Genomic DNA, 27,594 nt, shown 5'->3' with positions numbered 1-27,594 from the left:
GTAAAAGACTATTTATTTCACCAATAAGCAAAGGAAAATTCACAATTATTGGTACGGAAAAAATGTCATTTTTTTTATACATTTTTAAAAATATTTTTGTACTTTAATAAATTAGAAAAATACTAAAATATTTGACTCTACAATTTTTATTGATTTTCCAAAATGAAATTAACATTTTCTATTTAATATTATTAGAAAGAAATTCCAAAAAGAGAAAAAAAAAAAAAAGAAAAGAAAAGAAAAAAAGAAAGGTGAGGGGTAAGTGAAAAAAGTAAGTGTTGGTGCGTTGTAGGTTCTTCCGTGGGGTAACCTTTATTGAATCTTGACCTCTCTTACTCTTTCTCTCTCATAAGCAAGCCTTTCAATTTCTCGCTCTGTAATATTACACATCTCAAAGTCTCTCTTTCTTCTTCTTCTTCTTCTTCTTCTTCTCTCTAAATCTAACAATTTTATTATAAAAAAAAAAAACAAACTAAATAGCAAGTCCAACTTTAGATTCTTGCTCTGCTAACCTCTTCAATTCCCAATTTATTTATTTTTAATTTTTTTAATTTTTTGGGGGTGGGAAGTTTGGAGAGGAAGACAGAAGAAATGGGAGTGGTGTCTCAGGATGCGATCAAGGAGTTGGAAGCTCGAATGAAGGAAGGTTAGTCAGCCATAGACATCCCTCCAAGCTCCAGCTCAACATTTTTTTTTCTTTGCCCTTTTGGCCTTTATTCTTCTTCTTTTTGTTACTTACTGGTTTTTTATTTATTTTATTTTTATCTAAATTGTTTCTTACTTAGCTTTGCCTTTTTCTTTTTAATATAAATCGCAAATGGCAGTGGAGGAGCCTTTGAAGATAACGTTTCAGGTACCCATTTTCTCTTTCACTTTGATTTCCTGCCTCTTTTTTTTTTTTTTTTTTTTTTTTTTTTTTTAATTTTAATTATTTTATTTTATTTTTAATTTTTTCACTGTCCGATCTTATTTGCAGCTTGTCCACACAATTATAGTATTTTTTTTTTATTTTTTCCTTTTTTTAGTATATGTTTCATTTTTTTGGAGAATGTGCAAAAAATCGGTGCTTTTATCCAAGCTTAGCCGTCTACTCTTTGGATTTACCAGCGCTGACTATGTTTCCGGGAAATTTGTCTGCTATGAATTTTTGTGGGTTTGTTGTGTTTTTCTTGAATTTGGAGGTGCTATTTGACAAAATGTTTACTGCAAATGATGTGCATCAATGGGTTCTAAATCGACAGTGAGTGTTTGATGTTGATCTGTGTAATTGGTTCGAATCCTTTGCATTGTGGTCTTCTGGTTGTGATCTGACTTGCCTCATGAAGTTCAATCCAACATCAGAGTTGTGTTAAGAAAAACTGAAGTAGTCCTTGTTGATATTGGATAGATGGAGGATTTTTCTAATGCCTTAACAAGCTGATCTTGCAATATGCTTGTTTCCCTGCACTAGCTGAGAAATTGATCTGTTTTTAGAGCATCATATGTTAAATGGGTGCACATGCTTTTGTATGTTTCTAATCCATCATACAATAAAAAATTAACTAAGCACTTCCATATTTTGAGTGCAATCAAGGATGGTAGAATCGAGAGGAGATGCGCACAAAGTTTTTGTTTTTGTTTATCTTTGTTTTAAAAGCAACTTCACCTGCTGGTGGCATGGAAATTTTGTGTGGTTATGGTGTTTAAGGATTTCTTTATCCCTTAACCAAAAAGGTCTAGGTTTAAAGTTGTACCTTTAAATAGCTGTGGGATGTGAGGCAGTTTTGGAAGTCGAAGATAAATGAAATTAATATTATAATAGCTACCTCTACTTTGGTTCATTTAATTGCTGAATTTTATGTTTGATATCTGTTTGATTGGATCATTTCCATGAATAGCATGCCCAAGGGTCTGGGAGGATGGAAAGCATGTTCTTCTTTCCAATCATAGTTTACGCAAAAGTAAAAAAAAAAAAAAAGCTTGATTTGATGTTAAAATTTTCAATGGTATTTTGATTTCTCATGAATGGTTCTTGGTTTGCAGAATGTTCACCAAGGATATCTAGTTGAAACTTTGATGCGTTTTCTGAAAGCAAGAGAGTGGAATGTTAACAAGGCCCATAGAATGGTTAGATGCGACTCTTTTAGTTGAAGCTATTTGTACATTGTCAAAAATTGTATTTAAGGAAAATCTATTGTTTTCTTATTTCCCTTTTTAGTTTGATGAAATGACACCTGTATAATATTCCAGTTGGTGGATTGCTTAAATTGGAGGGTTCAAAATGAGATTGACAACATATTAGCGGTAAGTTTATCTTCTACTCTGGTATTCAGTTTATGATTTACCTGATCTTTTTCCAAGAGAAGTAATTATAATGAAGGTGTTATGAAATGTCAGTTTGATGGATAATGTCTTATATGATATATGAAACCTTGCAGCATGCATAGGAATTGTGAGTTCTGCTTTTTGTGCCTAAAATTCATGAATTAAATGGCTAAACCAGTTATCTGATTTCAATATGACATCAAATTATTATCTATTAAATGAATATTGACAGTGGCAAAGGTGGATCATTGTGTTTTGAGACATGCTGTTCATTTTCACTTCTGGACCTTGGAAATTATAAATATTCTGCTAATCCTAATTGTATTTTAATGAAGTAGAATTCGCTTCTTGATTGGGCGACCGCTAACAAATTTCTTTGTCTTGCATTTCCTTAACTCCTTTATGAAGGTTTGATGAAAATCATCTTCTGATTTGACCTGGCCATGACTGCTGATGTGCTAGAACATATGTTTGGTTTCCATGAACATTAAGTATGCATATGATGTAATATTCTAGTATAAAGGGACCAATACCTCAATCGATATGCTTGGTTTCCTACTTTCTTGCTAAACCACAATCTTATAAATTCCTTGAAGTTATTTCTAACGTGGAATTTCTTTATGCAGAAACCCATAGTTCCAACTGATTTATATAGGGCCGTGCGTGATTCACAGCTCATAGGAGTTTCAGGTTACTCGAGAGAGGTGCTCTTTCTTTATTAAATTTGATCTTATTAATAGCATCTAAGCTCTCTGTTTTGCTCACACCTGCAATATCTTCCATCATGGGGTGGCACCAAAGCAACTGTATATTGAATCCATGAAAAATATTTTAATAACTTTGTTTATACTCATAAAACTCTTTCCTCTCCAGGGATTGCCTGTCTTTGCTATTGGTGTGGGGCTCAGTACATTTGACAAAGCATCTGTAAGTATTATGATTAAAGACTCTGGTTGTGTTGATCGAGACAAACTAGAATTTGAGTAGCAACTTGTGCCACTCTCTGCAAACTTTGTGTTTAAGGATTTTATACCTTTTTGCCCTGCAGGTCCATTACTATGTGCAGTCGCACATTCAAATCAATGAATATCGGGACCGTGTAATTTTGGTGAGTACGCTAATTTGGTCTCTTTAACATTTTTTGAAGCATTGTTTTAACATGTATAACTTGTTCCAGCCTTCTGCATCCAAAAAGTATGGGCGACCTATTACCACATGTGTGAAAGTTTTAGATATGACTGGTTTGAAGCTTTCAGCACTAAACCAGATTAAGGTATGATTTACGACAGACAATAGATTTTTCTCTTTGTTTGTCTATTTTTTTAGCTTTGTGTTTTCAGTTAATTTATGCATCTCATGTTCACTTGGGTTTTGATCTCTATTATTAAAGAGCCAAAGTTTACTCAATTAAAATATATAGTAGTAAAAATCAAGAAATATTGGAGTGTTTTCTAACCGTTGACACTCCAGAGCAGAGAGTTTAAGACAATCTCTCGCTATATAATATTATATGAAAAGAATGAGACCATCTATTGATTACTAGATTCCTTGCATTTTTCACTTTTGGCCAAAAATGTATTGATGTGATCTTATAATTAATAGTAAGTATCACCTTATTGAAAAGTTCCAGAATCTAAAGAGCCTAAGACTATCTATCTTGAGGACAACAGATAGGGTTATGGTTTTTCCAAGTTTTAGAATGTAAAACCTTGTTAGTCCTCATAACATTGTCTTATTATGTTCGCGTGTTCATGCAGTTATTGACAATCATATCAACCATTGATGACCTGAACTACCCCGAGAAAACAAATACATACTACATTGTAAATGTCCCGTATATATTTTCAGCTTGTTGGAAGGTAAGCCCTCATTATTGTTCGTTGTGATTTTTTCATTTGGTATGCTATTTAATACTGGCTACTTTTTTAGTGCACTTACAAGGTGAGCACTTATGTAGCTCTTGAGAAAGTATTATGTTTCTCCTAAAGATAGTTCTGCCTGTAAGCAGGTTGTCAAGCCTCTTTTGCAGGAGAGGACAAGGAAAAAAGTACAAGTGTTGCAAGGTTGCGGGAGGGATGAGTTGTTAAAGGTAAGGCTTTCCTTTTTCCTTCTTTTTAATCCTCTTCTTCCGTGTTTTCCTTAATTTCCTGTGAAAGACAAGGGTGAAAATTTTTTGAGCTGGTATCTTACTTGGTCAATTTTAATTTCTTCCTACAAAATGACCAATTATTTTTTTGTTGGGACTAAATTTTCATATAGATAATGGATTATGCATCTCTCCCACATTTTTGTAAAAGAGAAGGCTCTGGATCATCGCGAAATTCGGACAACAGAAATGAAAATTGCTTTTCCTTGGATCACCCCTTCCACCAAGAACTCTACAACCACATCATGCAGCAATCATTGACCAATGAACCCGATGAACTGATCAAGCAGGGGTCTTTTCACGTGGATGTTCCTGAGCCACCTGCAGACAGAACTGAGATTGCGAAAACCATAGAATCCGAGTTTAACAAATTTGAAAATGGAAAGAGATTATCTGACTCACTCAACGGCCTCAGAATCAATGGTGCTTGAGAGCAGGAAGAGAGCTTAAAGCTCGCACTGTCTTGCACCGATGATTTTTCTCCCATGATTCTTGATCTCTCCCTTTTGAGCTCCTGAAAATGGAATTTGTGGTTTTAACTGGTTCTAGAATTGCAGTTATACAATTTATCGACGGTTGTATTGCTAGTAGCTCATAATATCTCTCTACGTATAATTCCACGTGGAAAAGGCTAATACGGTGTATGTAACTTGACATATTGTCTGGATGAAGCTCTTCCGGTATATTATGTGTAGTGGTGATGCAGCATAAGTAAAGTATCATCTTTCTTTGCATAATTTCTAAGTTAAATATATAAATTGCACAGATCAACTTGTTTTCCTCTTCATCAATTTCATGCGTTCAAGTTCCTAAAGGCTCTTTATGTGATAGATTAAATAGTTGGTGCACTTTTGCCCTTCAGACTCCGTCAAATATTTTGTCATTTTAGTTCGCATATTCAATTTGACTGATAAATGCAATAAGATTGCAATACCAACCTCATTATTTACCAAAAAACAGTAATACAAACCTCATTCAATTTTGTTTACAAATTTATTCATGTATTTTATTTTATACTCATGTTGTGCGTATGGTTAAAATTTTCAAATTCCTATACTAGGATGTATATAAAAGTTGGAGGGTAAAAATACAAAATGATGGGGGGGGGGGGCGGGGTCCAAAATACAAAATGATGTGGGGGGGGGGGGGGGGGGGGGTGTGGCGCGCAAATGATTATGTCTTTGTTTTCTTCGGCTATCTGGTAATTGGAAAATTAACAAATTCTACATTGAATGGCAAGCCCTTGTTTTTTTCTTTCTTCATATTTCTTTGGCTGCATAAGAGGATAGATGAGAAAGCTTAATCCCATGTCTCGTTTGGTATTTCTGCTACATTGCTAATTGTATTAAATCCTTTTCTGCATTTTCTTTCATCTTTCACTGCGTTATGGCTACAAATGGAAGTTGCATGCTAACTTAGACCCTGAAAAAGGCATTCAAGGCAAAAAAAGAAAAAAAACTACTTTTTTAAAGCAATTGAGTCACACATTTTCTCATATGTTCTCTTGAAGGCACAAAACCTGCAAATACATATAATCCTTGGTCAGCAAATGAGGAGATCAACTATACATCTTACAGAATCAATTTTTTTTTTCTTTTCTTTGTTTCCATTATCAAACGCAAAATGCCAAAGGATTTTTAGCAAAAGGCAGGCCATTATGATCAAATTCTTAGACACCCCACCTGATAAAAAATCTGGCAGGTTTTGTGGTTTTTTTCAAATACTAGGACATCTGGGGATCAACCTCAGAAATCTGTTCTTCTTGAGTACGCCATTTTCGAAGTTCACCTTCAACCATTGTTTTTGCATTCTCTGCCATCTCTGCTTTCTTCACAGCCAAGTCTGTTGCTTCTTTGATCTCCTCTATTGCTTTCAGGTTAGCTTCCAATTTCTTATCGGTTTTGTTTTTCCTTTCATTGATTGCTTTTATCTGCACCATTGCATCTGCTTCTGCTTTCCCTGCCACATTTTCTGATTCTGCAACTTTCTGACTCAGAGATTGAAACTCTTCCAGTGACACTTTTATTTTGTTGCTTTTCTCCAAATCTGCAGCTTGACCACTTTCTTTTCTTTCAGTCACTATCTTCATCTCTTCAAGAGCTCTTTTCTCTGCTTCTTTTGCTGCCACAGCCTCTTCCAATGCAATCTGCCGCTTTTTCTCTGTTTCCTTTGCTGTTTTCCCGTAATCTTCAGCTTCTCTTTTCAACTCTTCGATCTTGTTCTTCATTTCTTCTGTTTCCCTTTTCGCACTTTTGGTTTCTTCTATTAGCCGCTGGTGTTTTAAATTGTGTTCATTTGATATTTCCTTTTCCTTATCAGCAACATCATTAGCTTTAAGCTCTGCCTCAGCCTTGACATTCTCTAACTCGGCACTCAGTTTTGCAGCCATGGACTCAACCTCCATTTCCTTCTTCTTCAATTCAGCCTGCTCTTTCTTCGCAACCTCTAGTTCCTCGTTAAGAGAACTCACTAGGCTTCGAAGAGTGCCTTCCTCGTAAGCAACTTCTTCCAATGTCTTCGTTGCTTCGTTGAGCTCTGCAGTAACAATTCTCACTTTATCCATTTCCGAAGCATGAGCTTTCTTCATCTCTTCTTGTGCAACTTCGATCTCCACAGTTGCTCTTTCGAGCTCTGCCTCTATGTTCCTTGTTTGTTCAGGTTCAATTTCTTTCTTCAAAGACTGCAACTTGTTCTCTGCTTCTTGCTTGCTTGTTCTGTAAGTTTCTAGTTTGGCTTCCTTCTCTTCCACAATTTTGGCATGCTCTTGTTGGGATTGAAGAGCAGCGAGCTTTAACTGCTCGATAGAAGCTTGCATTGCAGCAATTTGCTTCGAAAGCTCGGAAGCTTTCTCTGAATGCATTTTCGCCGAACGCTGAGCTTCTGCAGCCTGTTGGAAAGCGGCGAGTTTGGCTTCCAAAGCTGCATCGAAATCCTGGCGGATTTTGGTGAGCTCTTGCTTTGATGCATCAAGTTGGAAAACAGTGGAGGTGTATTCTTTCCTTGCATGTTCAAGTTCCATTTTCCAAGCTTCAAATCCAATGGCCTTTTGGGATTTCTGGACTTCGAGTTTCTTGGCTCGGTTTTTGACAGCTTCTGCATCTGCAATTGCTGATTGTTTGGATTGGCTTACGTTTTCAAGCTTGGTTGTTAAATCTTGCAATGTTCTCTTTGCCTTTTCAAGCTCAGTGAGTGCTTTGGATTTTGTTGTTTCAGCACTCTCTAGTTTTTGTTTAAGCTTGTTTATTTCCTTCTGGACCAAGATAAACTGCGTCTCCTTGTCCAGTACATTCTATAGCAAATTTCAAAAAAAAAAAAAATCAGAATATTTAATTAAAAATAAATAAAAAATCCCACAAGAGAACTAAATCCTTATTATGGACTAATTAATCCAATTTGTGTTATGAAAATACATCCTCTTGGTATTATGTGATAAAAGAAAAGCAATAACAAAATGTATCTGGTTTTGGTAATGTTACAGCACATAATAACAATCCATAATATTCTAGGGACTTGGGATTCCTTGAACACCAAATTGTAGGATTTGATAGGGAAAAATATATATAATAAATACAAACAAACCTCAGAAGAAAGTTTAGATTTTTTGACGGTGGGTTTGCCTCTACTAACAGCTACTTCTCCAAATAAACTAACAGCAGCTTTGACAGATTGGAAAGGTGCTCTGGTGTCAATCTCTCCAACTTCTGCCCTTGGAGATGATGAACTTGATGACCTTTCATATTCCTTTACACGGATGTTAGCCATTCCTCCTATTTTTTTTTTTTTTTTGCTTGGTTAATCTTTTAAAGCTTCTACCTGAAATTAAATCAAATCAAAATTTAAACATCCACCTTGTATACATATATATATATATATATATTTGAAAAATCAAAATGGGGCAAGATTTGATTTCTTTTGTTCATATTCATATACATTATGCAAATTGAGAAATATAATAGTACAACAAATTAATTGCACAATGACAAAATCAAATGCTTGAAAATGAAAAATGATCATAATAAAAATGGGATTTTGTTGAGTTAAAAAAAAGAAAAAAAACACATGCAGAGAAAGATCATACCTTGTTGATGGCGTTATGGCAAAGAAGACCTCTGAGATAAAAGTTCAAAAAATAAAAAATAAAAAAATAAAAAAATAAAAGAAAAATGGAGATGGAAATAATGGGTCTGTTAGTTTGGTTTGGAAAGAGAATTTTGCCCTAGTTTGAAGCTGTTTGGAATACGTATGCAAACGGAAACAGCCCAAAAATGAGAGATGGGATTAGGCATTGGTCCTGTACAATCCCACTTCTTCCTTTTTAAGCCGCAAAATTCTCAGAGCTTTGCGCTGCATAACGGTATTTACCAACCGTCTAAGGGTGGAGTTTTCCAAATGACGAAATTGCCCTTGAACCTCCATTGGGCTCCCGCGTTTCGCACAGGGCTATACGTGGGAATTTGTAATTTGCAAACCATAAGGAAACAAACATCGATCAGTTGGTGGTCAACTTGACCGCACGCTGACCAGCTTAGGATCGGTCAAATAACACCGGCCTCCACATTATATTTTTCATTTGTATAATTGTAAATTTGATAAAATGGACTGTCTTTTTACTAAATTTGTAGTAAATACAATTTTATTCATTAAAAATGTCATTTAACATTTTAATTCATGTCAACAATATACATCGATGGAAAGTAAATATTTTCCCATTTAATTTTGGACTTCAATTCGATACGTTGTGTTTCCTTTTTAAATAATTTAATTGATATGATTTTTTTTTTTTTAAATTTTCCTTTTGCAATGCCTATTGAATCTTAGTGAGTTTTCTAAATTATTGATTCTGTGAAGCTCCATACTACTTCATTATTTTATATTATTTCTTAACTAAATATTGATCCATTTAAGATACAGAACTAGATTAAATTGAACTGTATTATTTCAAATTTGATCCAATATATGACTGTGTAGGAATTCAATATGCCACAAATAATATTAAATTTTTACTTAAAAATCAATATCTCACGAACAATGCATTAGGTATATTTTATATTATATGTTTTTAAATTTTTATATAATTATGCTAGCAGCAAGTTGTTTCTGTTTTTATTTTATACAGAATACATTAATTTTGATTTGTTACTAACTAAGAAACATTATACATATTAATAGAGAGACAAAGAAGAAATTAAAAGCAAAAAAGCTATAGGCTGAAATTCAGAATAAATACGCAAAAAGCGCAAGGGTTTTCTAGGGTGGGACTATGTTTCAATCCAACGTGATCATCAGACCATTCTTCAAGTATTTCTTTGTTAACCACGGGTCTAAATTTCTGTTAAATTTAATATATCCAACCTATTAGTCCGAATAAAAATTTCTATTTGTAGATGACCTTTTTTATCCACCAAAAAAAAAAAAAAAACCGCGACCTCAATTTCCTTGATTACTATCGATGGGCAACACGCCAATGCGGTGGATTGTGAAGGACAAGCTTTGCCATCTTTGGCGAAAAAGGCCTCAATACCACCACAACTTTAAAGCAGGAGCTATGAATGCACTGGTACAATTAGCTATTCTCTAATAAGGAAAAAAGAAAAAAGAAAAAAAAAAAGAAAAAAAAAAAGAAAAAAAAAAAGAAAACTCTAATCACCATATATGTATATATAGATAGCATTTCTTCTGATGGTAATTTTTTGTTCTATTGAATGAGAAAATAGATAAGGGCTTCGTCACGAATAAGCAATGCTCCAATAATTCTTAATGTGGACTGTGACATGTACTCAAACAATTCGGAGTTGGTAAGAGATGCTTTATGCTTCTTACTGGATGAAAAGAAGGGCCATGAGATTGCTTTTGTACAACATCCACAAGCCTTTGACAACCTCAGGAAGAATGATGTTTATAGCAACTCCTTGCGTAATATAAGCAAGGTTAGCCACTTCATACATTGGATTAGAATCTTCTATTTCTTTTTTCGTATCCTATGTTTATTTACTAATGATACTGTATTACCGTTTTGAAATATAAACAAAGAAATAAAAAAAATTTAATAGAAATATAATAACTGCTTTTAAAATGAGATGAAATTCTATCATTGATCGGACATAAAAAAGATGATAAAAAATCGTATTAATTAGCTTTTGATGATAGTAATAAAAAATATATTACTTTTAGTCTTTAATTATACAAGAAGTTTTATTCAAATTTCTTACTCAGATATATTGATTTGGATTTGATGGTAATGGAGGAACTTTTGCTATATTGGCAGTGGGTGCTTTCACAGTAGGGAATCTCTTTGTGGGAAGAAGTATAATGGCAAGGCATGTCTAGAAGACTGGATGAGCAACAAGGTTGATATTATAAAGAACGACGAAAATGCACATTTATTGGGAGAAATATGTAAAGTTCTAATAAGTTGTAGCTATGAAGAAAACACTCAATGGGGAGACGAGGTCTGTATCTTTCTTACAATATATATGGATTAATTAATAAAATTAAAGGGCAAAATTGTATGAACACCCTCTTATATAATTTCCTTTTTCTTTTGTGGACTAAACCCTTTTATATAATTTGATTCTTCAGGGCATCAGATTATATATGCTGGGCATCAATTAATGTCCTATTGTAGGTAATAGGACATAAGCATGTGCATTTCTATTATTAGTAATATATGCAGTAGAAATGAACTTTCCTCTTATATGTTATTTTATGTTGCAATATGTTAGTTGTGATTCAATTGAGAGGAGGTCAAAAGTCAACGTTTCCTATAGCTTCAATTGTGAAATGGTGCCGTTGCACTTAAGAAGGTGGTTATGATGAGTCAGCAAATTAGTTTTCTGTTTTGGCTATAAAAACTGTAGAAACAGAAAAGGATAATAGCTTCGATTAAGCTCTCGATCAAAGGCATCTTTCAGCTACTTGCTCTTCTTTCTTTGTTGGTTGTAAATTCCTCTTTTCTCTAAGTTTATCATCTCTTTCTCTAGAGTGATTAGGCCATTCTGGGTGAGTGGTTTTGTGAGAAAGTGAGAGCTTGTAAAAGGGGTTTCAAGGTTGGTTTTCAGGGTATAAATAACCATCACAGAGGAAGAGAAGCTGCTGTATTGATCACTGTTCATTGTTCATAGTGCAAGAACTCTTTGGATGGAGTTCACCAAGGATGTAGGTCTCTTTTAGACAGAACCTCGTTAAAATCTTGTGTGTTTTCTATGTGTTTCTTTCTTTTCTTGCTTTTGTGAATGAGTTTTGTATTGAATTGGTTTTCAATAGTGGTATCAGAGCTGTTTCTTATACTCATTCACAAGAAGGAAACTGCTGCCTGTCAGTTGTTCGAAAAAATTCTTGAGTGACGAACCAGAAGGCTAAATGGGTTCAAAGGTAGAGTTAGAGGTCTTCAATGGAAAAGGAGATTTTCTCTTATGGACACAGAAGATGAAGGCTGTCTTGGTGCAACAGAAAGTTGCCAAAGCAATAGATGGTTCCTTTCCAGAGAGTCTCACGGAAGAACAGAGGAGAGACATGGATGAAATTGCCTACAACACCATAATTTTACATCTGCCTGACAGCATCTTGAGGAAGGTAAATGATTCTAAGACCACTTCTGAAATCTGGAGTAGATTAGAGCAATTATATTTGGTTAAATCTTTGCCAAATAAAATATACTTGCTGGAGAAATTTTTTGGTTTCAAGATGAATCCAACAAAGGATTTAGAGGAGAATCTTGATGAATTTAACAAGCTGGGTTTAGATTTGGCTAACTGCAATGAGAAATTCATTGATGAACATCATGCTGTGATTTTGTTAAATTCCCTTCCAGATAGTTATAAGGATATTAAAAATGCAATTAAGTATGGAAGAGAGATTTTGACCACTGATATTGTCATAAATTCCTTGAGAGCAAAAGAGTTGGAACTGAAGATTGAGAGGCCTGACACTAATGAGGAAGGTCTGATTACTCGAGGAAGAAATCCTGTTAGAAACTCAAAAGGCTTTAATAACAATTTTAGGAGAAAATCTAGAGACAAGTCTGGATCTAAGTCAAGAAATAGAGGAAGGAAATGTTATTATTACCAGAAAGAAGGTCATCTCATTAAAGATTGCTACAAGAGGATAAATAAAGAAAATAGAGAGAAACATTCTGAAAATGGAGATGCTGCTGTAGTAAGTAATGAGGATGACATTGGAGATGTCTTGGCTGTCTCAATAGATTAAACAAGTCAAGAATGGATTTTGGATTCTGGATGTACCTTCCATATGTGTCCAAGACAAGATTGGTTTGTTAATTTTCGAAGTTTAAATGGTGGGCAAGTGCTGTTAGGTAATAATCAAGCTTGTAATGTGACTGGAATTGGAGATATTCCTATTAAAATGAGTGATGGAGTGATAAGGACTTTGAGCAATGTAAGGTTTGTTCCTGAGCTGCAAAGAAACCTCATTTCACTTGGAGTCTTAGATGAATCAGGTTTTAGTTGTAAATCTGAAAATGGGTCAATGAAGATCAGTAAAGGTGCTCTTACTGTCATGAGAGGAATCAAGAGAAATGGGTTGTATGTTTTGCAAGGAAAAACAGTAACTGGGATTAATGCAGCAACTATGTGTTTAAATCAAGATGAGACTTAACTTTGGCACAAGAGATTGGGGCATATCAGTGAGAAAGGCCTTCAGATTCTCAACAAGCAAGGGCTGTTTTGTAAGAACAAAATCAGCAAGATGGAATTTTGTGAACACTGTATATTGGGGAAGCAACATCGATTGAGTTTCAAGCTAGGAACACATAAAGCTACCTCAATACTGGATTATGCACATGCAGATTTATGGGGACCAACAAGCACACCTACACATGGCGGTAACAAGTATTTTCTTTCAATTGTTGATGATTTTTCAAGAAAAATTTGGATTTTTCTGTTAAAACGTAAAAGTGAGGCTTTTGTTAAATTTAAACATTGGCATTCTTTAGTTCAAAACCATATAGGGAAAAAATTGAAAGTGTTAAGAACTAATAATGGGCTGGAATTTTGTAACCTTGAATTTGATAATTTCTGTAAAGAAGTTGGAATTCTTAGGCATGGGACAGTTAGTTATACCCCTCAGCAAAATGGAGTTGCTGAGAGGATGAATAGGACCTTATTAGACAAGGTTAGGTGTATGTTGCTAAGTTCTGGTCTACCAAAACCGTTTTGGGATGAAGTTGTCATGACAGCAACTTATTTGGTGAATAGGTGTCCATCAACAGCTATAGAATTCAAAACTCCTCAAGAAATGTGTTCACATAAACCAACAGACTACACTAGGCTAAAAGTTTTTGGATGTGCAGCATATGCTCATCAAAGTGAAGGAAAACTTGAACCTAGATCATTGAAGTGTGTTTTTCTAGGTTATCAAGAAGGAGTTCAAGGATATAGGTTGTGGGCAAGAGACTTGAAAGGTTTTAAAACCATAGTAAGTATGGATGTTATTTTTAATGACAATATTATGCCTTGCTTGAGTAATAAAGATGCAGGGATTGAAATTTCCACCAAAGACAAGTCAATTCAGTTTGAGGTGGAGCCATATATGAAGGCAAAAGAAGATCAAGCAACCCACGTGGACGCTGAAGCTGAAATACAACTTCCAGAATTTGTAGATGAACAGCCAGATCGAGAAAATGAAGAGAAAGTAGCTACTGAAGACTTTAATCCTTTAAAACATTACCAGTTGGCCAGAGATAGGCAAAAAAGAGTGGTAAAACCCCCTGTCAAATTTATTTCTTCTAATTCTACTATGTTTGCTCTACTATGTTTTTAGGAACTTGCTGATGAGGAGCCTAAGTCCTATTCTGAAGCTATGAAGAGTAATCATTCCAGATCGTGGTATAAGGCTATTTAGAAGAATTGGAGTCATTACACAAGAATAAAACATGGGTGTTAGTTCCAAAATCTGCAACTCAGAAGGTAGTTGACTGCAAATGGATTTTTAGAGTGAAAAAGGGGATATCAAGTGCTGATCCAGTCAGATTTAAGGCAAGATTAGTTGCCAGGGGATTCACATAGATACAAGGGATAGATTATACTAAAATTTTCTCACCTATGGTGAAATATACAACTATTAGGATGATTTTGTCATTAGTTTCTCATTTCAACTGTGAGCTGGAACAACTTGATGTGAAAACAATGTTTTTATGTGGTGAGCTTGATGAGGTGTTATATATGAAGCAACCTGAAGGTTTTGAGGTCTCAAACTCAAACAATGAGATGGTTTGCTTGCTGAAGAGGTCGTTATATGGTTTGAAGCAATCTCCTCGGCAGTGGTATAGGAGATTTGACACTTATGTGTTAGAAGTTGGTTTTAAGAGGAGCAGCTATGATAGTTGTTTATATTATAAAGGTGAAAACTATCATGAATCAGTCTACTTACTCTTATATGTAGATGATATGCTATTGACTGGTCAAAATATGAAGAATATCAAGGACATAAAGGATGAGTTGAAGGCTGAATTTGATATGAAGGAGCTTGGACCAGCAAAGAAAATTTTAGGCATGAATATCGAAAGGGACAGATTGAAGAATCAGCTTTTCTTGAATCAGAAAAGTTATATTCAGAAAATATTGTTTAAGTTTTCAATGAGTGCTGCAAATTCAACAAATGTACCACTTGGGAATTATTTCAAGCTATCTGCCAGTTTGTGTCCTCAAACCGAAGAAGAAGAAAAAGACATGAGTAATGTGCCTTATGCAAGTGCAATAGGGTCTATCATGTATATTATGATATGTACAAGGCCTGATCTAGCTCATGGAATCAGTGTTCTTAGTAGATATATGGCAAATCTTGGAAGAAAACATTGGGAGGCTTTTCAATGGCTTCTAATGTAACACCCCATCCCAAAGTACAATGGAAATTTTTCAACTTTGATCGAGGTTGACCGTTGACTTTGACCGTTGACCGAAAGGGTCAAAAGTTGATTTTTTGACTCGGATGGAATTCTAAGTTGACTGAGGTACCATTACAAAGTACACGTTGGCACGAGTTCGTAAACTAGTAGCACGTTGAAAATGGAGCTACGGTTTGAAAGATATGAGCAAAACGAGATTGGGGTCCAAACTGTCCAAGGGTGCCGGAGTTGACTTTTTATTTATGGGGAAATGAGTTTTGACTCATACATGGTTGTGAAGTGCTCGTCGATACGAGTTCACAGACTAGCGGCACACCTGATTTGGACATCTCGTTAAAAAGTTATAGACCTGCAAAATTTTAAGATATTGTATTATTTTAATATTATTTTTAAACGTGTAACAATGTGCCACGTGTGACTTAATAAATGTGACCATGTTTCACCATGATGAGATGCCACATGTCAACCATCCTTAATACCATATTATTTTATTATTGTTATTTTATATAATAATATTATTTTTAATATTATTTAATTATTTTATTTTATTTTCTTTTTCTTTTTCTTTTCTTTTCTTTTTTTATCTTTTTCTTTTCTTCTCCCCACGTGTCAAAAAAAGGGGGGGCACAGGAATTTCTTTTCTTCTTCTTCTTCTTCACCCCGACGGGTCCCTCTCTCTCGGTCTGCATTTTTCTTCCGGCCATCGGACGGCCACACGTGCCAGGCGATGGGACGGCCCACGGCCAGGCGAGCTCAGTCGTCGATTCTCCGGCCGTTTGGCCGACGGATGCATTGGGATCGACGCCCAACATCGGCGGCCGGCGTCCTCCCTGTTGACCAGTTTTTTGGCAGCTACCGGTGGCGTGACTGGTCCTTTCCCATGAATTTGGGCCCCCTGAATTCGTTTCCGAGCTTGGAATGGATCAAATCTGGCTCATTCGTGAGATATGATAAGAGACCCGTTTCGGCAGCAGCTTCACGGCAGGATTCCGGCGGCGGTAGGACCAATTGAAGGTACCTCCTTAATGCTCTTATCATAAGCTTCAATTTGGTAGCTAGAATGTGAATTATAATTGAGTAATTAGGAAGTTGCCATTGATGGAGTTAGGTTGTGTTTATGTTGAAATTGGATAGAGATTGGACAAGCCCTTAGCCAATTGCCATTACATTTGGGTTCTTAACGATTGTTAGAGGCTAAAGAAATGGTTAATTTGAATTAATTGTCAAGATATTGAAAAGTTCCAAATTTGCAGTGTAGGCCATACGGGTTCATCTGATTTTCTATCAAATTAGAGTGGGCAATGTTAATAATATTAAGTAGAAGGTGTAAAAGGATTGTTATAGATTTTGTGAGTTTACTTGTTATGTTGATTGGAATTATTACAAAAAAATTATAGTTTGCATGTGTATAGATTGATATATATATATATATATATATATATATATGTATATATACACATGTACGGTAAACATATGATGCATATATGTATGTATAAATATATATATATATATATATATATTATATGTATTGTTAATGGGCATATACATACATACATATATATATATATATATATATATGGAGATGTGTGATGTTATATGAAAATACCTAATTATATATATGTGGATATATATGTGTGTGTGTGAATATATATATCTATGTACTTGTGTGCATCAAGACATTTATACATATGTATTTTATATCATTCAAAATTTTGAAGTATATCATATATGTTTAAATTTTAAGAGATATTGTTATTTGATTTTAATGTGTTATTTTAATGTGATTTAAACATATTCGTTTTATAGAATTAATTAGATCATATGTGTTTAATATTTGAGAAACTGCTATTTAAATTTATGATGCTAAGTATGTTGATTTATTATATATATTGCCTCATATTTATATTTTGGGTTGTTGAATTAAGTATATTTTGTGTTACTTAAATATTTAAAGAATGAATTTTATGTGTTGGATATTTAACTAAGTTATTATTTATATTGAAAATGCCAAATTGTGTTGAATTGAATTATTGTGGAAGAGACCAATTTTATGAAATTATGATTTAAATTTTATTATGTTTATTGATGCTAAATGGAATTTTGGTTTATTAAGGAATTCTTGATTTTTATTATTGTGATTTAATTGTATTCATTGCGTGTGAGCAAGGTGTTTTTATTTAATTAAGGGTATTTGGATTTTAATATTATTTTTGGGCATGATTTGGTTTTAAATATTTCGAGGAAAATATTGGTTAAGTTTGGTGGTTCCAAATTATATAATTATGCCCTTGGAATATTATTTAATTGATTTTATGATTGGGGAAAAATTATTTGTATATTATTATCGGTGGATTTATGCTGGTGTTAATTAAGAAAAATGTGGGATGGTGAATTTGAAAAAATGGTATAATTCCCACGGTGAATATTGGAAAAAATTGCGTATTTTAATAATAAATATGGTTATTTATTTTAGATGCATCCATATACGTACCGGTGTTCTGTACTGTATATGTGATTATGATAAGCGCACAAGTTGTAATGTCTCCCATGCGTTGCCATTGGACCGAGGGTGGACAAGTTTGATATTGGCCATAAGCCGCCCCCCTCCATGGCCGAGATGACGGTTTCAGCAGCGGCGCTGTCGGGACGCCGAAGCGACCGTATGCAAGTTTATCTCTTTAACCTCCCGTCAGTCGGTGCTCGGGACGTTGGGTACCTTCGGACATGACTGGTATATAGTATGGTGCATCAAGTATATTTATATATATATGTGTGTGTGTGTGTGTGTGTGTGTGTGTTCGTACATATATTTGTATGTTATATTATTTGATATTATTCTGTATATATCGCACCATACGGAGGCGGCGAACAAATGTGGTCCATGTAGAGCTAGCCCTATAATCATGTTGCCTACGAGTCCAAGGGGATCGGATGGCCAATATAGACAACCACCCTGGTTTGTATTGGTAGCAAGGTGCGGCGATAGCTGGAATCATGGATCACATAGTATGTCAGAAGGTATCGTACGTATCTCCATTACGAGCGTGCATATTTCATTTTATGCTATGGATTTTAAGATATGATTTTTATATATTTATGTTATGTTATCTAATTGTGATTTAATTTCTTACAAATATTCTTAATTGATGTTATTATATTATTATTACTACCATATGATACCTTCGGATAAGTATAACAGCCTATGGACAAGAAAGATAGCCATTGGGCAAGTATAATAGTTCTCGGACAAGTGGTAGCCTTTGAGTAGGTGAGGTAGCCCTTGGGCAGGTGTGGTTATGTGGTAGCCTTCGGGGCAAGTTACATTAATACCAGTATCATTAAAACGTTGTTATTGTTTTTATTTTGTTGTTAATGTGATGTTGTTTTACCTTTCTTTCTATGTTATGCATTGGCATATTTTTAACACGGTATTGAAGTGTAATTGACATTTGCAGCACTAAATGAGTGGTGTGGGCGGACGAGAATCTGTGATGGTATATTTTAATTGGTTATTTACTAAATTAATTCCATTATATGCCTTTTGTATAATTTGTTATTGAAGTGCTGTCAGTTATGGAACTTAAATTGTAGTAATATGGGAGGAATAAGGTGATGTATATAGAAATGTATTTTCAGTGTAGAAAAAATTGTGGTAAGTTTAACCCTTAGGGGAGGTTCTGCCGGATTTTCCATTGGAGGATCCGGTAGAGTTTTCCTGGGATCAGGGCTTGTCTAGGGTTCCGGTTAGGAATTTTGGACGGGTCCTGACATCTAAAATACCTTAAGGAGACTTGTGATGTTGGCTTAATGTTTAGTCACTGCAAAGAAGGTGTGGTTCTCAAAGGATATGTAGACTTTGATTATGCGGGTGACAGAGATAGAAGAAGATCAACAGTTCTTATGTATTTACACTTTGCAATAGTTGTATCAGCTGGAAGTCTAGGCTATAGTCAAGAGTGGCATTATCATCAATTGAAGCTGAATATATTGCTACTGCATAAGCTATGAAAGAATGGTTAAAAGGTTTGTTGCAAGAATTGAAGCTTTTGGAGGGTGAAGTTACTGTATATTCAGATAGTCAAAGCTCAATTCATTTGTGTAAAAATCCAGTTTATCATGATCAAACAAAGTATGTTGAAGTGAAGTACCATTTCACAAGAGATGTTATGAATGAAGGAGTTATCGGTTTGGAGAAGGTTGCAACAGCATATAATCCAGCAGAGATGGGAACCAAAGTTCCTCCAGTTAGCAAACTTGATACTTGCAAAAGTTTGCTAAGAGTTGAACCTGGCTAAGAGGTTAAAATCAGTGAACTGAGAAGTCCAAGGAGTCTTGCATAATTTTCCCTCTCACTTGAATCAAGGTGGAGTATGTTAGTTGTGATTTAATTGAGAGGAGGTCAAAAGTCAACGTTTCCTATAGCTTCAATTGTGAAACGGTGCCGTTGCACTTAAGAAGGTGGTTATGATGAGTCAGCAAGTTAGTTTCTGTTTTGGCTATAAAAACTGCAGAAACAGAATAACAGCTTCGATTAAGCTCTCGATCAAAGGCATCTTTCAGCTTCTTGTTCTTCTTTCTTTGTTGGTTGTAAATTCCTCTTTTCTATGAGTTTATCATCTCTTTCTCTAGAGTGATTAGGCCATTCTGGGTGAGTGGTTTTGTGAGAAAGTGAGAGTTGTAAAAGAGGTTTCAGGGTATAAATAACCATCACAGAGGCAAAGAAGCTGGTGTATTGATCACTGTTCATTGTTCATAGTGCAAGAACTCTTTGGATGGAGTTCACCGAGGATGTAGGTCTCTTTTAGACCGAACCTTGTTAAAATCTTGTGTGTTTTCTATGTGTTTCTTTCTTTTCTTGCTGTTGTGAATGAGTTTTGTATTGAATTAGTTTTCAATACATTATATATCACTATTTTTATGACATTTTCTTGCAAACATATATACAATCAGTTAACTAGTTGAATTGAATATTTATACACACACTCAATTTATAATATGCAGATTGGTTTCAAGCATGGTTACCCACAGGAAGACATTAATCTAAAGAGGTTTTGCTTTAATCCAAAGAGGTCAGGCTTCTTAGTTGCTCCAACAACGTTTCTTCAATCACTTGCATAACAGAAGAGAAGGTCGGAAGGAAATTCTGAAACCTTTTTAAGATACTGCCCTTTCTTGTACGGATACAAAAGACTCCCCTTGGATTTCAACATTCATACTGCATGAATTTGCTAAGGGCTCCAAATTGCTTGGCCTCACTCTTCTATGTTACTGTTCCATCGCTTTGCTTGATTAGAGGAATTTCTTTGTTTCCACAGGTAACACAAGTACTCATTGTCAGTTTGAGTTTAGTCACAAAAATTACTTTTCAGCTAAGATAATAGCTCATCTTTAATTTTTAGTCATCGTAATATCTCTTTTGTCGTAGATTTTTAATTTGTGATGACTTCCAACAGGTGTTGAACCCATGAGTGATACCATTTGTGTTTGACTCCATTGGCAACTTTGCATACAGCCTTGTTGAATTCATTCACTACGGAGGGACATTCGTAGAATGGTTGAATGATATAAGGACATGGATATACAGAAGAACCAACTTCCTACCTGTTTCGATTTTGTGACACCATTCTCAAGCAATTGGGATTCTCAAAATCAGCCTTTGTTATCATTGCAAAGGTGGTGGATGAGGATGTTTCAGAGAGATAGAGTAAGAGATAAATGGAGTTTGGTACTTCTTGTCCATTGTTTACCCATTTTGGCTGCGTTGGCATTACGCATTTGTTATTGTTGGGATAAAAAGGCTCCTGATCTCGGAGGATCCGAATATTAATTTGGGTCAAAACCTTTTAGTTTTGCAGATTATTCTATGTGGTCTTTTGGTTTTCATCAATCTGCCACTTTTGCCAAGCTTTCTTCTTCAGGAAGGACAAAGGACGAATGCCTTCTTCCTCAGTAACAAACAGGTCAACAGTGTACACTCGCCTGCTTGTTTGGCATCCCTTTAGGAAAAAAATTTAGGTACTCCGGAGTACCATAGTCCCTTCTAATGTGGGGCCCATGCGGGGCCCATGCGGGAGTATCATAAATCTTCTCCAATATTAGAGTGTTATGTCAGGACAAAGAGCAAAATCTATCTTTTTAATTATAACTTAATAAAATTAAGTTTCTTATTGTTGCAGTTAATGTATAAATGTCTAAACTTGCTTCCTAATTTGCATGATTATTGTATCCTCCAAGTTTGGGCTCTAACTTCGAACCTTAAAATGTATTCTTAATAATTTTTAATAATTTTTACTATTGGGTTAGAAAGTGTATTTTTAATAATTTTTACTATTTAGCCAAACTTGTGAATTATATAAGTATATATTCGTACTTGTATATGTTATAATTTTTATACATGATCCTTTAACAAGCTGTTCTTTTTTAAATTCCTTCTCATTTTTTTTTTCTTGAAGAATACAACAATTTTAATTTGTTGATTTACATAATAAAAGATATTGGTAAAAAGAAAGAATATAAGATAAAGAGTTTTTTTGTGGAGAGTGGGTTATATATATATATAGAGAGAGAGACTTTTATTTAGGAATCCTAAATAAATTAAACTCCAAAACTTTAATATTAATTAGTTTAGAAGAATTAAGTTCACATTAGGTTAACTAGCTTTATCATCAGATTAGTCATTATAAACCATTATAAACCGTTGAATTGCTTTAATAATTGAGATTTAAAAATAAAAAAAATAATCTAATATAAATTTAATAATATATTAAGAAATTAATTTTCTGATCTTAGCCTTTGGAGATATAGCTATTTACAGTAAAGGACTTGATGATAAAATATAAGTCCATGTGATTAGGAATGACAATGAGGCGGTTGAAGGCCCAAGCGACCTCGCTCTAGTTCCTCGCCTTGTGGGGATTACCCATCCCTATCCCTGTCCCAATCCCATGTATGGGGGAGCCAGGATGGGGTAGGGATTTTTGTTCCCTGCCTTGTTTCCCCGTTTAATTATTCTTTAAAAATAGTTTTGAATAACATATTTGAAACTTAGTTAATATTTTTATGTTATTTTCAAATCAAAAATATATATATATATATATATATATATATCTGCAATGGGGCACAGTACGAGGAGGAGACTCTATTTCCCGGCTTTTACCCCCTTCCCCGCTAGGGTGGGGTACCATGGGTACAGGATGGATCGGGATAAAGTGCCATCCCTACAAACTTGATTGCATGCTATACACACACATATATATATATATATATATATATATGTTGTGGAAGATTCGAACATAGATTACAATTTCGGAAAGGGACTTAGTTTCAATGCATAGCGATAAGCAAAATATAAGAGGACTTAAAGTAATATTGAAGTTTATAAGTTCGATAAAATTAATATAATTGTTAGTAGAAGAAAAAAAAAAAAAAAAAAAAATATATATATATATATATATATATATATATATAAATATATATACATATATTTATAAAATAAAATAAAATAAAATAAAACTAAAATTGTTACTCTACCAAAATAAATAAACAAATCGTAAAGATTAATTTTTCTGATAAATATTGACTGTGGAATTGAAAGGAATTTTGCATTTCCTAACTACTTCCATCCAATTTATTAATTTTTTTTTTATGTTTTCTGGTTCTTTGGACGAAGATGTTTTACATGCCATCTGAGTTTTATTGGAAAATAGCTTTGAGCTTTGTGTGGTGATTATTTTATAAAGGACCTTATCTTATCTAGTTTGAAAACGATGTAGATAATGATGAAACTCTAGTATATAAACTTTTTATAGCCCCCGAATATTCCATCATTTTAATTGAAACTAAATTTGTTTTAGCATGAAAAGTAAGCGTATCACTCAGTGAAGAAACAAAACATTGATTAAAACAAAAGACAGAAGAAAAAATTATTAGACAGACAGAAGAAATTAAAAGATGGTGAGAGAGGGTGTGATGGCAAAAGATGATTATCTTCCACTTTTCGAAACCAAATCAGGCAAGGGACTTGTCTCATTCCGACTGTTTGCAGCTTCAACCTTCGCGGCTGTCTGTGTGATCTTTGTGTATAGGATCAGCCATATGCCATCATCCAACAAAGAAAGATGGGCTTGGATTGGATTGTTTCTTTCTGAACTTTGGTTCGCTTTCTACAACGTCATCTCTGTCGTCCTTAGATGGAACCCTGCCTACCGTAACACTTTCAAACATCGCCTCTCCCTCAGGTTAATTATCATCTCTCTCATATTATATATATATATATATATATATATGTATGTATATTTATATGGAAGTAGCGGGCTGTGAGAAACTTATAGAGAAGGACGGTCATTTACAGTCTTTAAATGATATAGGTCTGACGACTCTAGTATATATATACAGTTCTGCTATGCTGGAAGACATTATCTATATATAATAGACATCTGTCATCTGATTACAAGTAATTGTCACGATAATATATTATTATTATTATTGTAGATATGAGAAGGTATTGCCGGGGATAGACATATTTGTCTGCACGGCTGACCCCACGGTAGAGCCACCAATCATGGTTATAAACACAGTGCTATCAGTCATGTCTTACGACTACCCACCGGAGAAGCTCAGTGTTTATCTATCCGATGATGGTGGATCCGACTTGACTTTTTACGCCATGTTAGAGGCCTCTCGGTTTGCGAATCAATGGCTTCCATTTTGCAGAAAGTTCAAAGTAGTACCCAGGTCTCCTGAGGCTTATTTTCGGACAACTCCTGAACCACACGATAATAATACTATCATGGCCCAGAAGTGGACCTCCATCAAGGTTTGTAACATTTGTCACTTAGTTCCATGAATTTATATACATGGTTCCCGAAGAATTAAAGAGATACTACTTTTTAGGACTTTTCTCCATCTTTCACTATCTAGCCGTTTGTACACCACAAGTTAGAAATTAATAAAATTCGTTTTCCCAAAATATATAGAAACTATACGAAGACATGAAGACAAGAATTGAAAGCACCACAAAGACAGGCCGAATTTCAGAAGAGATACGCAAAGAGCACAAGGGTTTTCTGGAGTGGGACTTTGTTTCCAGCCGACGTGACCATCAAACTATTCTTCAAGTATTTCTTCACCCTTCCGTTTCATTTCACGCCCCCCACCACCCCACCCAAAAAAATAAAAAAATAAAATAAAAAATAAAATAAAAAAATGAAAGAAATAAAGAAAGAAAAAAAGGAAATCACTTTAAAGAATTATCAACTTATATATGACCTCAATTTTTCAAGAAATCACTTTAAAGAATTATCAACTTATATATGACCTCCATTTTTCTTAGATTCTTATTGATGGAAGACATGCCAAGGCTGTGGATTCTGAAGGACAACCTTTGCCTTCTCTTGTATACTTGGCACGAGAGAAAAGGCCTCAATACCACCACAACTTCAAAGCAGGAGCAATGAATGCACTGGTACAATTAACTACTCGATTATTAGTACCATATATTTATCCAAATACTAAATTAAAAATATATAAAGAAATGCCCTAATGTAAATGGTGTTTTCAATGCTAATTGCCCTAATGTAATCACGCAAATAGCTAGCATATATAATTTTCATGTGATAGTCAAGGTTATCATTTACAGTCCCCAACAATGTTTTTGTTTTTCTTGGAATGAGAAAATAGTTAAGGGTGTCATCCAGGATAAGCAATGCTCCAATAATTCTTAACGTGGATTGCGACATGTACTCAAACGATTCAGAGTCGGTTAGAGATGCTCTATGCTTCTTGTTGGATGAAGAGAAGGGCCGTGAGATTGCTTTTGTTCAGTTTCCACAAGTCTTTGACAACCTCACCAAGAATGATGTTTACAGCAGCTCCTTGCGTATTCTAAGCAAGGTTAGCCACACAGCTTTTGAATTTTTTTTTTTAAAAAAAAAAAAATGAAGAAAAAAAGAGTACTACTATTAGAATTAATTATAGAGGAAAGTTTTATTCAAATTTTTTCACTATCAATCTGGCTGATTTTCCAGGTCGACCTTCATGGATTTGATCGTTATGGAGGACCTTGCTATATTGGCAGTGGCTGCTTTCATAAAAGGGAATCTCTTTGTGGGAAGAAGTACAATGACAAGGCATGTCAAGAAGACTTGATGAGCAACAAGCTTGACATTATAAAGAATGAAGAAGATGCACAGGTTTTGGAAGGAATATGTAAAGTTCTTGCAAGTTGTAGCTATGAAGAAAACACTCAATGGGGAAAGGAGGTCTTTATCTTACTCACTATATATGGATTAATTAATCATTGCAATATCATCTTTTTCCTGCTTGCACATTTTCATTATTGTGACATTTTCATGAAAATATACAATTAACTATATATGGTGTCGGCCAAAACAATTAATTTGTTTCTATTTTTTTATTTAATTATGTACTTTGTTTACATTAAGTGTTAGCTAATGATAATTGTAATATGTTAGGCATCTTAAATAACTATAAATTTGGAAGTGACAAAAAAAAAAAAAAAAAAGCAACATAATTTAAAGTTGTGTTCTCAATTTGATTTTTTTCCCCTCATAACTTTATATTGTTAGCTTTTATGTGTAATAAACTCTAATTACCAATAATTAACACTTGGCAAAAGCAAACTACTTGGAATGAGAAAAATAAAAAGCAAAAACTAATAACCGACCATGTTACCTAATGACGCCTAAATTGTATATTTTGTGCCCACTCAATTTATATATGAAAATTTTCAAAAAAGTATACATGCAGATGGGCTTGAAGTATGGTTGCCCAGTGGAAGACATTTTAACAGGCTTATCAATACACTATAGAGGCTGGAAATCTGTCTACTTTAATCCAGAGAGGCCGGGTTTCTTAGGAGTCGCTCCCGTAACTCTGCTTCAATCACTTGTACAGTTTAAGAGATGGTCCGAAGGAGATTTTGAAGTCTTTCTAACACATTGTCCTTTCTTGTACGGACACAACAAAATTTCACTTGGACTTCAATTTTCTTATTGCATGTATTTGCTATGGGCTCCAACCTCCTTGGCCTCACTCTACTATGTTACTGTTCCATCGCTTTGCCTGCTAAGAGGAATCTCTTTATTTCCACAGGTAACAAAAATAGTTCAATTCCTTGAAAAGTTTGAGTTTCCTCATATAGTATTTTCAGCATAAAAAATAATCTGTCCCTAATTTAGCCATAGCATATATGTTGTGCAAATAATGGAGGATTTGTCCTCCATTCTCAATTAGTGACGAGCTTTTTGTTACTAAAAGGTTTTATTGTGTGTGAACAGGTTTTGAACCCATGGGTGATACCATTTGTGTATGTGTTCTTTGGCAACTTTGCATACAGCCTTGTTGAATTCATACACCTAGGAGGGACATGCACAGAATGGTTGAATGATACAAGGATGTGGGTTTATAGAAGAACAACTTCCTTCTTGTTTGGATTTTGTGACAACATAATCAAGTTACTGGGATTCTCAAAATCAGCCTTTGCCATCACTGCAAAGGTGGTGGACGAGGATGTTTCCGAGAGATACGAGCAAGAGCTTATGGAGTTTGGTACTACTTCTCCATTGTTTACCATTTTGGCCACACTGGCATTGCTCAATGCATTCGTTCTTGTTGGGGGAATAAAAAGGCTGCTGATCTTGGAGGATCCGAATATTAATTTGGGTCAAAACCCATTTAATATGCAGATTATTCTATGTGGCCTTTTGGTTTTCATCAATTTGCCACTTTACCAAGCTTTCTTCTTGAGGAAGGACAAAGGAAGAATGCCTTCCTCAGTAACAAACAGGTCAATAGCCTTTGCTCTGGCAGCTTGTTTAGCAGCCCTTCAATATTAGAATGTTTAATGACGAATAAAAAGCAAAATTTGTCTTTTTAATTGTAACTTGATTAGAATTACGTTTGTTGTTGCTACAATTAATGAATAAGTGTTTGCATTTTTTTTCTTAGGATGATTGCTTGTATCAATCGAGGTACTCTAAGCTAGTACCAAAATAAATAAGTAAACAATAAAGATAAATATTTGTGCTAGTTATTAATTATGGAATTGAAAGGTATTTTACATCTACCTTGTCTACTTCCATCCAATTCATTAATTATTATTTCCAAGGCAATAATAATTTTTTTACTCGTTCGTAGCGTTTTGGAAAATGGGAATATATCATTTCTTCTAATTTATCCTCTTTTTTTCTTTTTTTTTTTAAATAATTGTAATGGATAAAGATTTTTTACATGCCTCCTGAGTTTGATTGGACAATTCCAACTT

The 27,594-nt window shown here is 34.4% G+C and overlaps 3 protein-coding genes across 4 annotated transcripts; 2 read left to right on the top strand and 1 right to left on the bottom strand.

Moving 5' to 3' along the window:
* The first annotated feature begins 348 nt into the window (after positions 1-348).
* On the top strand, positions 349-5,187 carry LOC107408859 (SEC14 cytosolic factor). The gene is made up of 11 exons (XM_048480499.2): positions 349-646; positions 825-853; positions 2,023-2,106; positions 2,230-2,283; positions 2,931-3,008; positions 3,178-3,231; positions 3,353-3,412; positions 3,482-3,577; positions 4,062-4,163; positions 4,313-4,393; positions 4,564-5,187. Exons 1-11 carry the CDS (start codon positions 592-594, stop codon positions 4,879-4,881), a joined length of 1,011 nt encoding a protein of 336 aa, XP_048336456.1. The 5' UTR covers positions 349-591; the 3' UTR covers positions 4,882-5,187.
* Positions 5,188-5,606: 419 nt separating this feature from the next.
* Positions 5,607-9,035, bottom strand: LOC125424112 (WEB family protein At1g12150). Of its 2 annotated transcripts, XM_048480492.2 has the most exons (4): positions 8,529-9,035; positions 8,030-8,263; positions 6,133-7,739; positions 5,607-5,969 (listed from the first exon to the last, which is right to left on the bottom strand). In XM_048480492.2, exons 2-3 carry the CDS (start codon positions 8,210-8,212, stop codon positions 6,174-6,176), a joined length of 1,749 nt encoding a protein of 582 aa, XP_048336449.1. In that variant the 5' UTR covers positions 8,213-8,263; positions 8,529-9,035; the 3' UTR covers positions 5,607-5,969; positions 6,133-6,173. The 2 variants fall into 2 exon arrangements, with proteins under 2 accessions (XP_048336449.1, XP_060672917.1); XM_060816934.1 differs by lacking the exon at positions 5,607-5,969 and having other exon boundaries at positions 5,977-7,739; positions 8,529-9,034.
* Positions 9,036-23,133: 14,098 nt separating this feature from the next.
* LOC107416024 (cellulose synthase-like protein E6) lies at positions 23,134-27,394 on the top strand. Its single transcript, XM_048467258.2, has 8 exons — positions 23,134-23,548; positions 23,802-24,126; positions 24,287-24,427; positions 24,643-24,774; positions 24,990-25,202; positions 25,337-25,570; positions 26,079-26,423; positions 26,609-27,394. Exons 1-8 carry the CDS (start codon positions 23,262-23,264, stop codon positions 27,164-27,166), a joined length of 2,235 nt encoding a protein of 744 aa, XP_048323215.1. The 5' UTR covers positions 23,134-23,261; the 3' UTR covers positions 27,167-27,394.
* The last annotated feature ends 200 nt before the right edge of the window (positions 27,395-27,594 follow it).

Source organism: Ziziphus jujuba, chromosome 1, assembly GCF_031755915.1.
Source record: "Ziziphus jujuba cultivar Dongzao chromosome 1, ASM3175591v1".
Classification (NCBI taxonomy): domain Eukaryota; kingdom Viridiplantae; phylum Streptophyta; class Magnoliopsida; order Rosales; family Rhamnaceae; genus Ziziphus; species Ziziphus jujuba.
The sequence above is the reverse complement of the archived record's forward strand: the minus strand, read 5'-3'. Positions and strand labels throughout refer to the sequence as shown.